The following is a 14,959-nucleotide window of genomic DNA, read 5'->3' as shown; positions in this document are numbered from 1 at the left end:
ATAAACACTGCACTCCTACAGTAGGTGCTGACAGAGTGGTTTAGCGGGTTATGTCACGTCAGAACTCGGAACTGGGAGTACATCGATCTAGTACGAGTTCACGAGTGGGAAGAACCGGGTTTGACTGCCGTTCGGGTGCACTTTCACGGGTAGAAGGTTGGAAAAACACGAGTCACCTTTATTTATATAGCGCTTTTAACAATACAGATTCTCTCTGTATAATATATACATTTTATATGGATATAGTTAATATGGATATGGCTTATAGAGTTTTAGATATCTTATAGTTAGTTTAAATGTGCAAAAAATAATTTCCTGTAGCTCTGCGAAGACTTCCGCAGAGAACCGTTGCCTCTCTTTCTTTCTTACTTTTGGATAAATGAATGAAGAACAGGGTGACTGTTGCATTCACAGCATCACAATAACTGCAGTTCTTGACCCAGTGTAACACCAAACCAATTTGGATGTGAACAAAAAGCCCTACATAAAGGACTTGAGTGGTCCAAAGTAATACACAGACTGACACAAAGAAGAGCCTCAGTCAGAAAACTTCAACTGTGTGTCCTCGAATAGGGTCAAACAGGACATTAGCATTTTATTTAAGTGTTTGTTCTGCTGCTACAGCACAGAGGAAACAAGTAGGGTATATTTATAATATTTACCCCATGTCTTCACCGGACACCACTGCGGACGAGCCGTCCACCCCGGATGCCACAAATAAGCAACTGCTGCAAATCTGTTTGTCGCTGGTGTCAGAAGCAGCGTGAAACACCACCAATTCCACCAAGCTAGGAGTCCTAAGATGATTTCAGTTTTTCCTCCCCAATCCTATATGAATGCAGATTTTATAAGGAAAAAATCATTTGACTTATATTAGATTAAAGTCCAGTTTCTCAGGCAAGACGTGATGCATTTTTAACCTGCTAATTTCAAAACATTATGCTAATATGGCTAGTAGGATGGGTTGTAACACATCTTTAAAAAGTGTTACAACCATCAGATCTGTTTCTGTTTAATCATTTCACAGAATGCCTAGACAGTGGAAAAGAAGAACAGAAAGAAGAAGGCAGGATAGACAGATCAGTTGTGAAGAAAATGTTGAAAGCCAGTGGTGAGGATTCTGAGACTTCAGACAGTGGAAACTTCTGTGTTGTCTCTTTGGTGCCATCTGACAGCTCAAAGCTCAAAGGAAGTGTGGGTAAAATGTGTCCTATGCGGTCTCTGGAGACACCAAGCCTGCTCTCCATCCAGGGACGCTCTCCAGCATTCATTTGTCACCCTTATGACTGACTGAGTGTCACAGTGTCTAGTTGGTGTGCCCATGTATAGCCACCAGAGGGCTCACTTCTCAGTTTTGTTTGTTTCTCTGGGCTTCAGTTCCCATCAGCCTTTGCTTTGACGATCAAGTCTTATTACATTCAAGGTGCAGCAGACAAACTAAGCCAAAATGTTAACTTGTGAGTATTTACTGACCAATAGTAAAACATAAAATTGGGTAAACTAAGCCCACCACTCAGCTGACATCTTTGAAGCAATGCTTTCCTAACAGTTTTACCAATCAGACATAGTCAGCTCCAACAAACAGAGGATATTTACAGCTTAAAGATGTGGTAAAGCTCTAGTAACATTGGTGCCAAGGTGTCTGAATCCCATTTTACTTCATTTAACTGGAACCTTTAATCTGGCTGAAACAGACCTATAGCCAGTGCATTAACAGTGAAACACTCACTTTTGTGAAGATCTATTTTATAACCAGAGAACCACCCAGATCTTTCTAATATGGATAAAATAACTGGGAAGCTGGAAATTGGTTTGGAAATATATAATAATAAAGGATCGGCATATAGCGATAATTTAATTTGAGTGCCCGATCGCACCACGCCATGAGCAAAGATAAGGACCTCAGATCTATCCACAGTGGTTCTATGAGCAATGTGAACAGAAGAAGGGGAAAGTGGGCCCCTTGAAATATGTTTTGTATACTGTTGTTTCAGATTGTTTCAGTAAACGATTTTTAAGTGTATTGCATGGTGAAGCTGTTTAGCATAGCCTACTTCTTTTGTCTAATTGTTATAACTTACACTCAGTGTAATGACATCAGCTCATCAGGGCCACAATGTTCTTGAAGAGGTTTGAACTGGTACATTTTGTAGTGAACAAATGTGGATACTTTGTATAAAACAGTCCAGCTCAAAAATTCAACAAGTTACAGACACTGAAGCAAAAAGTGTTAGAACCATCCCCAGTTGCTCAATTGTATTATGGCCAGTTACTATGACTGACAGTAGCAAACATGCTCACACACACACACACACACACACACACACACACACACACACACACACACACACACACACACACACACACACACACACACACACATGAAGTTGAAAATCAGTGTTGAAGAAAAAGCTTTAGAATTCTATTTTTTGTTATAATAATTTCATCATGTTATATTTCTTCTCAGGGTGTGTTAGCTAACCATGGGGTGAACTGTAACATTCAAGTCTTTGTGTTTAAAACTAGACAATGCATTTTCTGTTTGTCCTGCAGACATAACAGTTAGATCATTCTCATAGCAGATAATTGTAACTACTTTGAATCACAGTTTGAATGCACTGGCCTGAAAGAACTCCAAGATACAGACAGAAAAATGTCTAAATTGTTACATCCCTGTCCTTGTTTTCCCCTTCAGTAGCACAAGCGCTGCGGAGGATGGATGGGAAAGTCTTCTGATTGAAACCAAACTTTCTACATATAAAACAACAGCTCTCAAATGCTTCCAGAGACACATTTACATTTACACCTACTTATTTAGAAGTTTACCATTTTTTTTTTACTTATGCCTCCCAAATGTGTTTATCCAAAGCTTAAAAGTGAGAATAGCATGGACAATTAATCTACCATGTCTAATCTCTATTAAACTCTATGTTAAAAAAAAAGAATATAATGTGTAGACTGCTGCTATAAACACTATCTTGTTTAACCCTCTATGGTACGCATTATGTTCTATCCATGAAATACTTTTTTCATATAATTTTTTATTACATAACATAGCTTCAATTATACAAATCAAAACTAATTAAAAAAAAAAAAAAAAGGTTTGCCATATGGCAACAGTGTACCACAATGGAAAATGGTCAAAAAACTATTTTTTTCTATTAAATTATGATTTTCTTCTCGATTGAAATGCACATTTCTTTTAGAAATTGATGCATCCAATCCTAATTTCCATTAACATCATATAACACACATACAGACACATATACACTCATTGTTATGGTCAGTGAAGGCTAACTCTTCCTCATTGAATCACATGAGAGAGCCAACTCTGCACTCTCCCTATTGCCCTTTCCGAGAAATATTTCTGTATCCATTTATTGAAAAGAATGAATAATTGTCTAATTTATACATAAATACATCTATACTACAATAAACACTTCAAATAAATAAATAACTGCAATCAAATTCTATAATAAATCCCAATGGAAAAATACATTACTTCAATTCCACTGCGGTAAAAATATGTTAGATAATGTTGATTTGTGAATACAAATATGTCATTTACTAACCATAAATGATGCAAAAAAAAAAAAAAAAAACTTGAGAAGAAATGTTCATAAAGGAGTTGAACACATCAACAGGTGTCCTCCATGTGAGGGTGACGGTGGGGAAAAGTGTTTTGGAGGAACATTCAAATGTCATTTGACTTAAAAACAGCACATCATTGACTGCCTCAGGGCTGGTCCTTTTAATTACCATATTCCAATATATTGTATTTTTTTTCGGAATAGCAAGGAAATCAGTAGAAATGAATTGTTACCATATGGCAACTCCGTACCATCGAGGGTTAAAGAAGCTCACACACTGACTGACATCTACTGAATGAAGTGCACGAGCGGGGAAATAAACATCCGGGCGCTCGCTCTCTTATGGGCGTGACGCTACTGAACCATGCGCCACGCCCTGTTACTACGGCAACTCCTATGACAGACAGTCCACTTGATAAACAGGACCGAGCGCGTGGCCCTGGCGACACGCCCACTAACGAGGGCGGTTGTACAACAACAGTCACGTGACACACTGAACGTTGCATAAATTAGGATGACAGTGGTGTAAGGCGTGTTATAACATCCATTAAACGACCCAGCCTGGAGCAGTTCGGCGATGTAAGCGGATAGAAGGCTTGAAGAGTCGTCAGAGATGTTGTCCTGGATCGCGGCGCTGCTGACGGGGCTCCTCACCGCGCATCTCGCCCAGCGCCTGTGTTTCCCATACTTCTGGAAAGACGCGCTGTTTCTAATGAGAGTCGTAAGATACGGAGCGCGCCTGGAAATCTACAAAAGAAGCTCAAAGATCGTGACGGTCGTGGACAGGTTTGTTCAACAAGCCCAGCGGATCCCCGAAAAAGCCTTTCTGATTTATGAAGGAGTGACGTACAGCTACGGAGAGCTCGAGGAGCGCAGCAACAGAGTGGCGCGCGTGTTTGAAGACGCGGTGAAGAAAGGAGACACTGTGGCGCTCCTCATGAACAACGAGCCCGACTTCATCTCGGTCTGGTTCGGCTTCTGTAAGCTGGGCTGTGCCGTGGCGTTCCTCAACACCAACATCAGATCCAGATCACTGCTGCACTGCTTTAACTGCTGCGGGGCCAAACTGCTGGTGGTCGGAGCAGGTACAGTCACTTCTGACGGGGAGAACGCAACTCTGTCCTTCACAACTACACACACATCTCCAGTCTGTAAACGAGCTGTACAGCCAGACCGCTTCCATTAAAACGGGCGAAGACAGGAATACAACACCATTGTATTACTCAAAACAAGACAGAAAACTTACTCGTAGGTTGTACTTCATGAATTGGCAGATGAAGACATAAACGCATTGCCAAAACCACATGTTTAAAATTCTGACAATAATAATGTCAGTCTCGATTTGAAACTGAAAGAAAAACCGTCATGACCTCATCTGACGATCTGATTCAGCAGTTATATATATATCTATCTAGTAGGATCTGATCACATGTAATCTGGATCACATAATCCCGTTTCAAAACCTAATTAGCAACAAAACTTGTAATTAGATTACATTTTAAACTATTCATAATCAGATTTACTTTTTTGAGTGCATGATTACATATTAATTAGAGAACAGCAATAAATCATTCATAATTTATTGATTCTCTCTGATTTTTCTTTTTCATCTTCATCTTTCAGTTCTAATAAAAACTAACGAAATATATCCTTATGTTTGTATCAATATAGTACTAGACATGGTGTAAGATGAACCTATTTAAATCAATGACTCAATTAGCTCAAAAATAATCTAAAATTCATCAAAAAGTAGGTAGATTATATTAGCTCAGATGTGCAGTGGAATGGATTACGATAATAACTTAATTTTTTGTCATGTCATTTGGATTCAGTAATGGCTACAGTTTCAGGTGATCTAGGCAGCACTGACTGTATATGGGTCAGTATTGACTTTAATCTTTGACATGTAACACTGCTGACCTGTCTTCAGATGCTGAGCTGGGTTACTAAGTAAGTCAAAGTCAGAATTTGTCTTCAGATCAATCAGTAAGGCTTTGATTGAGGCATCATGCATTGGAAATATTCTCAGTGTTACACGCTTTAATACATTATCCATTTTATATGTCAGGTCTATGTCAGAAAAGCGCCATACTTCTTTACTTTTTTTTATAAAACGAGAATGTGAGGAATAGTGTGTTCAATGGATTGAACTCCTGTTTAACAACAACACACCTCCATTGAAATGTTTTGAATCCACATCCACATCATGAGCAATTTTTTTTATGGTTATATCAGTTGAAATAACACATGGGACTGAGTGTTGATTATATTGTATTATACTATTTAAATGTATAAAATATATAAAACAATAATGCTAAAACATTATTAGGTACTTCTATTAAGTGTAAAACATATAGTGTTTATCATATATGAGTAGACCATAGTGATTGTTATTGTTGTTTTAGATCTTCTGGAGACTTTAGAGGACATTATTCCCAGTCTCCAGGAGGACAGGATCTCAGTGTGGTGTATGAGGCGAGAGGTGTCTGGTCCCGGCGTCCACAGCCTGCTGGAGAAGATGGAGAAGGCGTCACAGGAGCCCATCCCAGCCGAGCGTAGGTCCGTCCGCTGCCTCAAAACCCCCACCCTCTACATCTTCACTTCAGGAACAACAGGTATGTGCACGCTTTCTCTTCATCTCAGTGAACTGCAGTGTGTCAGGACATTTCCTTCCTCCAGCCCTGTTTGGAGCCCAGACACCTCGATGAACAGGTTCAGTGTTTGATCGGAGTGTCGCGCGCTCATGACCCCGGGGCCCAATGCTCAGTGTTCAATAGCAATGCTAAAGAAAAGCCTGTCCAGTTACATGGATTGTCATTTTAAACATTTTATATGTATCATAGATTATTATTATTACAAACTACATGATAAAATTGTGTGTTTAGTAACATAATCTATTAGGAAATGTATTCTGACTACTTTTTGATTACTTTCTAATTACTTTTGACTAGGGCTGTGCAATATGGACAAAATAATCATATTGCGATTGCGATTTTATTTGCGATTTTTTTTTTTTTTTTGCTTTTTCAAACAAGCTACATACATACATTCTAAATGTATTCAGTGCACAAGAAGTGCATAACAAAACATTTCACCATGAAATAACATAGTATTACGTTTAATAAACAAAACTGTAGTAAAATTGTCTTTAAAACAGACAACATAAAATAAATAAGCCATTTTACTTTTTTCCCGGTACTTTAGCCTACTTTGTGCTATATCGAATACATTCATTTCAGTGGAAAAATAAGTCCAAAACTCTAAACTTTAACAGTTTGAGGGTTCTAAAATCTTTTTCTTTTTTTTTTTTAAGAAATTCTTATGTGTTTTAATTTTTCTGATAATGAAAAAGCATAAACATTTATTTATTTTTAATCAAATTAAAAATAAACCCTTTTAATTTTTGTCAAACAAACAGAAATTTACTGTTAAAATCAATGCGTGGAAGAAAAATTATATTCAGTTTAAAACGTTTAAATAATAATTAAGTGGTTAATCTTGTTGTAATATTTTTTTTATCATATATATTGTTTTATGTAAATTATTTAAATAGGAATATATAAACACCTACATTATACTGTACAAAAGTAATACAGGACTAATAATGTTCTGTTTCATGTTAAACCGTACTTTTATTTTGACAGGTTGCCGTGAAGTTTCTGTGTGTATGTGATGCTAGTTTTCTCAAATGAAACGGTAAAAGTGAAACTCACAGCAGCGATTTGGCGATTGAGTTTATCTGTTCATGAGATGCAAATGCCAAAAATTAGCGGGAGCGTCACGTGTGCTTCAGTCTGCATGTAGTAAAGAAAAAGAACGCGTCTCCACCATTCATACATGCAGAAGCAAACGGAACATGCAGGATTCATATTAAAACGGTCTTTTTGCATTTCAGTTTTCACAGACACTAGTCCATATCGCGATTTGAGTTAAGTGACAGACCAACTTTTGATTTATGAATCCAAAAATCGACGAATTACGTGGCATTCCGCGCTATAGTAGATTAGGTTTTTATGAATGGAGTCCGCGATCCAGTCCGTGTTTTCTTGGAGGAGACATTGTAATCACGCGACCATGAAGAGACAGAAATGACATGCCTTAGTGTAAATAAGATAAATAACATAAGGCAATTTAGTTTGTTTAATAAAAGAACTATGTATATACCTGTTCTAGAGGAAAGATAACCTTAAATGACTTCTATTGTGATCTGGCGCTATATCGAAAATAAAATGAACTTGACGTTCAAGGGGGGCGGGGGTGCTGTTGGGTAGATAGATAAAATCGCAGCCTTGTGCGGTTTAGAAATCGCATGTGCTTAAATCGCGATTTTTTTGCGATTGCGATTAATTGCACAGCCCTACTTTTGACCTAACTCAGTTATCACATCATCTGAATGGGATTATTGTGTACCATATTGATGTAAAAAAAGAAAGAAAATATATTCTTCAATTCGTTACAGAGTACTGTAATTTGAATTAATATTTTAACCACTGACCGGCATTTCGGTAGCCAATAAAAATATCTCTTAACAGACCAGTGAAAAGCCTGGTATAGTATTTGAACAGGAAAAACATGTTCCGTTTATTTTTATTTATTTTTATCCGGCGCGCTATCGATAACATAATCATCACTAGAACTAGGGCTGGGCGATAACTCGATTTTATAGATTAACTCAAATGTGTAGTTTACATCGATTTTGTCGGTTTTCTCTTTAATATCCGCCGACGCTCCTCTCTGGGCTCCAGCAGTTCCGAATGGGCTCAGCCCTCCCTGCGCTTTCACCATATTAGAAACACGCTAATATACTGTATATATTTGTTTTCAGAAAGGCACAGAAAACAAATAATGGGAGCCACTAAAGGGATATGATTAGCTGCTTGTTAGCGAGTTAGCCGGACCCCATCAGCATATTTGTGTTTGCGTTCAGGGGAGCTTCAAAGGTTTCTACGTGTTTTTGCAACGTAGAGGAATGTATCACGGACATATCTCACCAATCCTTTCAGAAACAAAGTGTAGAGAGAGTGTCAATAAGAGACTGATTGTACAGTACAGTATAGCGAGCGTTGTTGATTATAATAGAGCTTGTGAGATTGCGAACCAAGATGAGTGACAGCTTTTAATAATGTTTAAGGGAGTTTGTAAATGAGATATTGATTTAATACAACAGCTAAATAAACAAGTTATTATTAAGTGACTTACATTGTCTGACTATAACACTACCGCCTAATTTTGCTCTATTTCGTGGTCAAAAGTAGTCTGAAACAAGTCACATCTAATTAAACCGCTGAGTGTTTATGGATGGACGTGCGGTTTTTAAAGGAATCTAGTGAAATGATTCAATTTCCCATTCATGAAAACAGCTACTCGCTTTATTCTGAGTGAACCAGCGGTTCAAATGAATGACATGATTCAGTCATTAAATCAGTGTCTTGCAGCCACATGCTCGTTTCAGTTATTTAAATAATTTAATATTTCTGTATTTAAAATTGTATATTTTTATATACCATATAACTGCAAGAGAAAAGCATGGAAATTAAATAATAATGTAGCTAATAAGAATGGGAACTGGTGGAAAGTGATCACTGATGCAGTTGCAATGTAGGCTATATTACAAAATATATGGTGCCCATACAGTATGTTGTGGAAAAGCTGGGATTTCTTTACAAGCTAAATGACGTAAGGGGAAAAATCTATTCAAAACGTAAATCGGATTTTTGGTGAAAAAATCGGGGATTTTATTTTTAGGCCATTTGGCCCAGCTCTTACTAGAACATGTAAATCCATCGTCATTGTAATACAGTCAGTATTAATTAATTCCTAATTTGTTTATTTGTTCTTATTTCGTTGCTTACTGTCTACTTGTTTTAATATCTTAAATAGTAAGGCATACTGTTGTTGTTGTTTTTTTCTTATTGTAAGTGTTATGTAATGAATGTAAAATATATAGGGTGATTGTATAATTCTTTTTTCCCCGGAGGAAACAACCATCTAAGATTGATCAGTACCATGACATCATGAAAACAGCATGTGCTTTATTGTCTGGATCTTGTCTGATTCAGCAATTATGGATAATACAATACATACCACCAGCTAAAAAGTAATTAATACTCTGACTAGTTTTTATGAAGAGTAATTTGTACTTTTACTTAATTTCTTTTTTAACACCAGTACTTTTACTTGTAATTGAGCATACATTTGCAGTACTCTTTCCACCACTGTTTAAATGTTACATTAAGGTTTATGAAAGAACTGCAAGCAAAACCGCGGACATTCAGCATAATTCTGACCAGGGGCGTTGGACAGAGGGGTAGTAGTGGAACAGGGTAACAGGGGCCTTGGTAAGGGGGGACCATCGTGACCCAGCTCCCTCCCCAAATGTGATATTGCAATCGTGACCCCCCTTAGCAGAGTCTGTGCACAGGGCCCAGAATTCTAAGCGGTCACTGACCATCAGAGAAGCATGAACATGCAAATGTGGTGTAAGGATTCCAAACAGCACCATTGTTTAGGAATTTGTCTAATAATTTACTTACATGGTGTGAAACTATGAAGGCCATTTTCAGTATCATAACTAGTGATCGACCGATATTGATTTTTTTATTACCGATACCAATTATTTGCATGTTTATGTGCCCGATGACCGATATTCATAACCGATATTTATTTACCATTATACTTCTGTTTTTGACACAATGATTACAACACCACTGAACTGAACAAACCGTTTTATTTATAACAATCCCTCCCTCCTTGCATACAAATCAAAACTCTTATTTATACACCAATAAATAGAGCGGTCTGAAAGTGCAAAAAATACAAGAAGTGCACTGTTACTAAAGTGTTTTTGTTCAAAAATAAAATGTGACCCTGGACCACAAAACCAGTCATAAGGTTAAATTTTACAAAACTGAGATGTGTACATCATATGAAAGCTCAATAAATAAGCTTTCTATTGATGTATGGTTTGTTAGGATAGGACAATATTTGGCTGAGATACATCTATTTGAAATCAGGAATCTGAGGATGCAAAAAAATCAAGAAGACTGAGAAAATCACCTTTAAAGTTGTCCAAATTAGGTTCTTAACAATGCATATTACAAATCAAAAATTACATTTTGATATGTTTACAGTAGGAATTTTACAAAAAATCTTCATGGAACATGAACTTTTCTTAATGATTTTTGGCATAAAAGAAAAATCAATAATTTTGACCCATACAATGTATTTTTGGCTATTGCTACAAATATACCCCAGCGACTTAAGACTGGTTTTGTGCTCCAGGGTCACAAATCTTCAAGTGAGTGAAGTAAGTCCATACTTCACTTTGCTGTCTGTTTTTTTTATTTTGGTCATCTTAAAAAAAGTGTTGAATGTTAGCAGTCTTTCATGTTAAATTTAATATTCATATTACAACAACAAAAATATTTTATGAAAAGCATGAGCAGCAACACTAACATTATCAATAAGCAAAATAGATATAGAATGTCTGTCTTCAAGCACAGGAGTCATATCAACTTTGCAGAAATGTAACCTCATTTTAAACTAGAGTTTTATTAGGTTTATAAAGATGTTTATAGGCTAAAGAGTGAAGAATAATTTGCTGGATAATGTTAATTTACTGAGTAATATTCTGAAATATTGAAATATAACAAACAAAACATCGTTTTTATTGCATTTCTGATATGTTATATCACAATTACGTTTTTGAAAAAAAGATTATGATTAGATTATGAAATGCGTGCTGACAAATCGCATTCAATTTCTTAGTTATATTTATTTAGAAAATGTTTATTAGCGGAATGATGGTTATATAGTAAATGTTAATATAATTCGGGGTGTTTTAGTGAATCTTGTTAAAAGTTATATGTGGTTGCTGGAGCATTTCATGAGCATCAACCCGCTGAGTGAACGGCAAAATGAAGCCACTTCACCAGACGAATGATGAGCATATAGACGCTCAACAGTGACTGTATTTAATTCAGGCAAGTAAATTATAGTTCACAGGGAATTGGTTTGTTCCTTCTAGATACTGAATATTTTCAGGTGAAAGCATGATTTAAACAGGTACAGCACTTATTCACATGCAATCGCTCTGTCAATAATGCATTTAAACAAATGAAATAGTATCCGATTTCGAATGAGCAGAAATCTGTCAAAAATGCAGCGATCCGTTGGTAAAATAACTGACGAAAACGTATTGTTATTTTCATTACAAACTTTGCACTGCAAAAAGCAGCAATTATACTCTTTTAATGCTGACAATTATTGGCATGTGGTAGGAACAAAGATTGCACACTAGTGTTTCAAACTCTCCTGTTATTTTATTTATGAACAAGACTGTTACATTTGAAACATACTGATTTTTTTGACGGGGATGCGGTGTTTCTGATATCAGTGAGCGAGGAGTGGAGCGGGAGCGGAGCGGAGGGGAAATTGTTGCCGCTCCACTCCGCTCACTTACTCTGCGCCGCATAGAGATTTCCAGCCACGTGGGACAGTTGTGTTTTTGAAGTTTTCTATATTAGTATTTATTCTTTATATATTTGTTCATTATTCGTTTACTTTACCACTGCAACTTTGCATGTTCCGGTTTTGCGCAGCAGAGCTGTCTGCCCTGCTCTCTATTTTTGTTAGAAATGCCTTTGTTCTGAGATGGTGATAATAAACTTTAAATCTAACATTGTGATATATTGATGTTTGTTTTATATCTGTGGATTGTATTGTAGACTAGTCAAGTGTTGATTTGATATATAGTTTAAATTGAGTAAACTCACTGTGGACCATATACCGCTTGGATATCAATGTCACTTAAAAAACTAACTTACATTTAAAAAGCAAACAAAAAAAAACTCCAAACATTTCTCTAAATTATTCTGATAAAAAAACGAAATGAAAAAAAACATAAACCTTCTATCAAAAACAAATCTGGTCTATTTTAATGGCTGTAACAGTATAAGCTGTTTGGCGGAAAAAAGACGGGCTTCGGGTCGGACTTGGGCCAAAAATATTGCTAAGCTGTTGGACAAGGGCAGGGCTACAGCCTGTGCGTCTCGGGCCAGGGCCGGGCTAGGGCTTAGATTTAAGCCCCGTGCAGGGCTCTATTCATGGCTGTATATTATTTAATTCAGGCAAAGTTAAGTCTTTATAATGACAGGATTTGAGGGATTATCTTGCGTGACTCTGTGAGTTCATCTTTATTTCTTAGAGCCAAGCTGCATAAACTACATATCAGTCATTTATGTAACACATCCAATTTGTGCATTAATAGCTGTTATGTTAAATAAAGTTGACTAAATATAGCAAAGCAAGTAAATATACTTTAATTGTGCACGCAGTTCTTGTTTCCCCTCAGATGGCGTGCTGCAATGGCGATCATGCGTGTAATTGTCAAAACACCCACAAGATGGCGGCGTTTATCGGTGAACCCGATATTACAAAACCGATAACCGATTATGGTAAAAAGCTAAAATATCGGTGAATCGATATATCGGTCGATCTCTAATCATAACTGCAGACCCATCAGAAGACTCCGGTGGCGGAGCAGGTGTTGCAAGTTTTATTTGACAGCAACACGGTGAAGGAGGCATTCTGTGCTTTGTCTTTTGTTTTTAGATGCGTTCTGTGTGAATGACCCCTAATTAAGGTTTGTCGTGTGAATTGCACTGTATGTGATGTAAATTTGTATATTTTAATGTGTTTGAAAGACAAAAGCATCCTAAAATCATGTAATACATGGTTAAATGGCTGACTAGTAAATTCAAATAATTGTTCAAATGTTGTCAGCAGGAGATGATTAGGTATGTGGTGTTGAGATAACAAGCACACGCTTTTATAGATTTAATGTGATCTTCTGCAGTCAATAGAAAATGTAGAGTTCATTCTGTACATTTTTCCAGATGTATCTTTAAAAGTGCATTGATTTCTGTAAATCCAGTGCTCAAATGTTGTGTGACCACTCCATTCTCTGTGCAATTGCAGTCATCTGACTAGTGGCAGCACATGTGCGGAGATCAGGAACGATTCAGTAAGGATGGCGCTAGTTAAAGCCAGATCCATTATAAATAAGACATTTATCCTAAATGACTTGGACATTTGATTTATTGTGGAAATATGGATAAATGCTGTGGATTCCACTCCTATTGTGGAAGTAACTCTTGACTATGTGCGATATAGTGTTGTTGTGTTTTTTTTTGTTTTGTTTTTAGTTCACCCAGAGGCTCTGGTCGGGATAGTGACCTCACCATAGTTTTTAACTAATGTTTTAAATGTTGATTATTGCCGTCTATGACCAATCAGACTTTTGAATCCCAAGTAATGATGTTGGACTTTAAAAAACCTTTACTTTGTGTAAATGTGTACCATCCACCTAAAAATCACAAAGACTTTATTAGGGACTTTTCCTATTTCCTTTCTTGTATTGTTCCTTTGTCTGATTTTAACATCCATGTTTTAACATCCATCCATCTTATGGTTGCAGAGTGTTTAGAAATGCTGGACTCATTTTAATCTGTCTCAATATGTGACCTGTAGTACTCATAAACATGTCCACACACTTGATCTTGTTTTGTCACTAGGAGTTACTGTTTGTGATCTTGATGTGATGATCAATAGTTTCTCAATCAATAGATTATCAGTCACTGCCCAGAAGTATTTAATGTAAACCTTCCAAGTATATGGTGAGCTTCTTCATGGGGGAGCCGTGGCCTAATGGTTTGAGAGTTGGACTTGTAACCCAATGGTTGGAGTCTCAGGTCCGGTGGGGGGAATGAGTGTACTTGGATGGGTTAAATGCAGAACACAGATTCCAGATATAGGCCACACATAACGTCCTTTCCTTTCATTGTCAGCTGACGTTCAGCTGCTCGCACTGATATCAATGGTGGGTCCATCACACTGGCAATCAGTCCTGGCCCAAGCTCCGCATCCTCAGGAGCTTTGGTACTATAGCCCCCCTAAGCTTGCATAGTATCTATGGCGTGACAAGGCTCTGGCGTGACGGCTGTGGCATGAAGAGATTCTTGGCCAGGGACTCAGGCATGGCAGCCATCTTGAGAGGAGACTCTTGAGTGGAGCCATTTCGTGAAAAGAATCTTGGGGCTGGCAGTGGTCTTGCAAAGAGATTCTGGACTGGCGGCCATCTTGTGAGTAGGCCCCGTCTTGGCAAACACAATGTGAGCAGGTCCTGGCTTGGCAGACGTGACATGAGCAGGCTCTGGCTTCACAAGATGACCATGGTGTGACATATTGGTATCGCCCCCAAAAACCAAGATCGGTCGGGCTCTATCAATTATGTGCTTTTTACTGACACAGAAAATGACAGTGATCAAACAACAGTTGCCTTTCTGTCATTCGCATAAACTATGTCAAAT

The 14,959-nt window shown here is 37.3% G+C and overlaps 1 protein-coding gene across 1 annotated transcript in view; it reads left to right on the top strand.

The window, feature by feature from the left end:
- The first annotated feature begins 4,103 nt into the window (after positions 1 to 4,103).
- slc27a6 (solute carrier family 27 member 6) overlaps positions 4,104 to 14,959 on the top strand; it is a 36,265-nt gene continuing 25,409 nt past the window's right edge. Inside the window, exons 1-2 of the mRNA XM_073829021.1 lie at positions 4,104 to 4,675; positions 5,996 to 6,205. Coding sequence (XP_073685122.1) covers positions 4,204 to 4,675; positions 5,996 to 6,205 — 682 coding nt within the window. The 5' untranslated portion in view covers positions 4,104 to 4,203. The remainder of the gene's footprint in view (positions 4,676 to 5,995; positions 6,206 to 14,959) is intronic.

This window comes from Garra rufa, chromosome 23, assembly GCF_049309525.1.
Source record: "Garra rufa chromosome 23, GarRuf1.0, whole genome shotgun sequence".
In the NCBI taxonomy this organism is placed as follows: Eukaryota; Metazoa; Chordata; class Actinopteri; order Cypriniformes; family Cyprinidae; genus Garra; species Garra rufa.
Note: the sequence above shows the minus strand (reverse complement) of the source record. Positions and strands in the feature narration are given on the sequence as shown.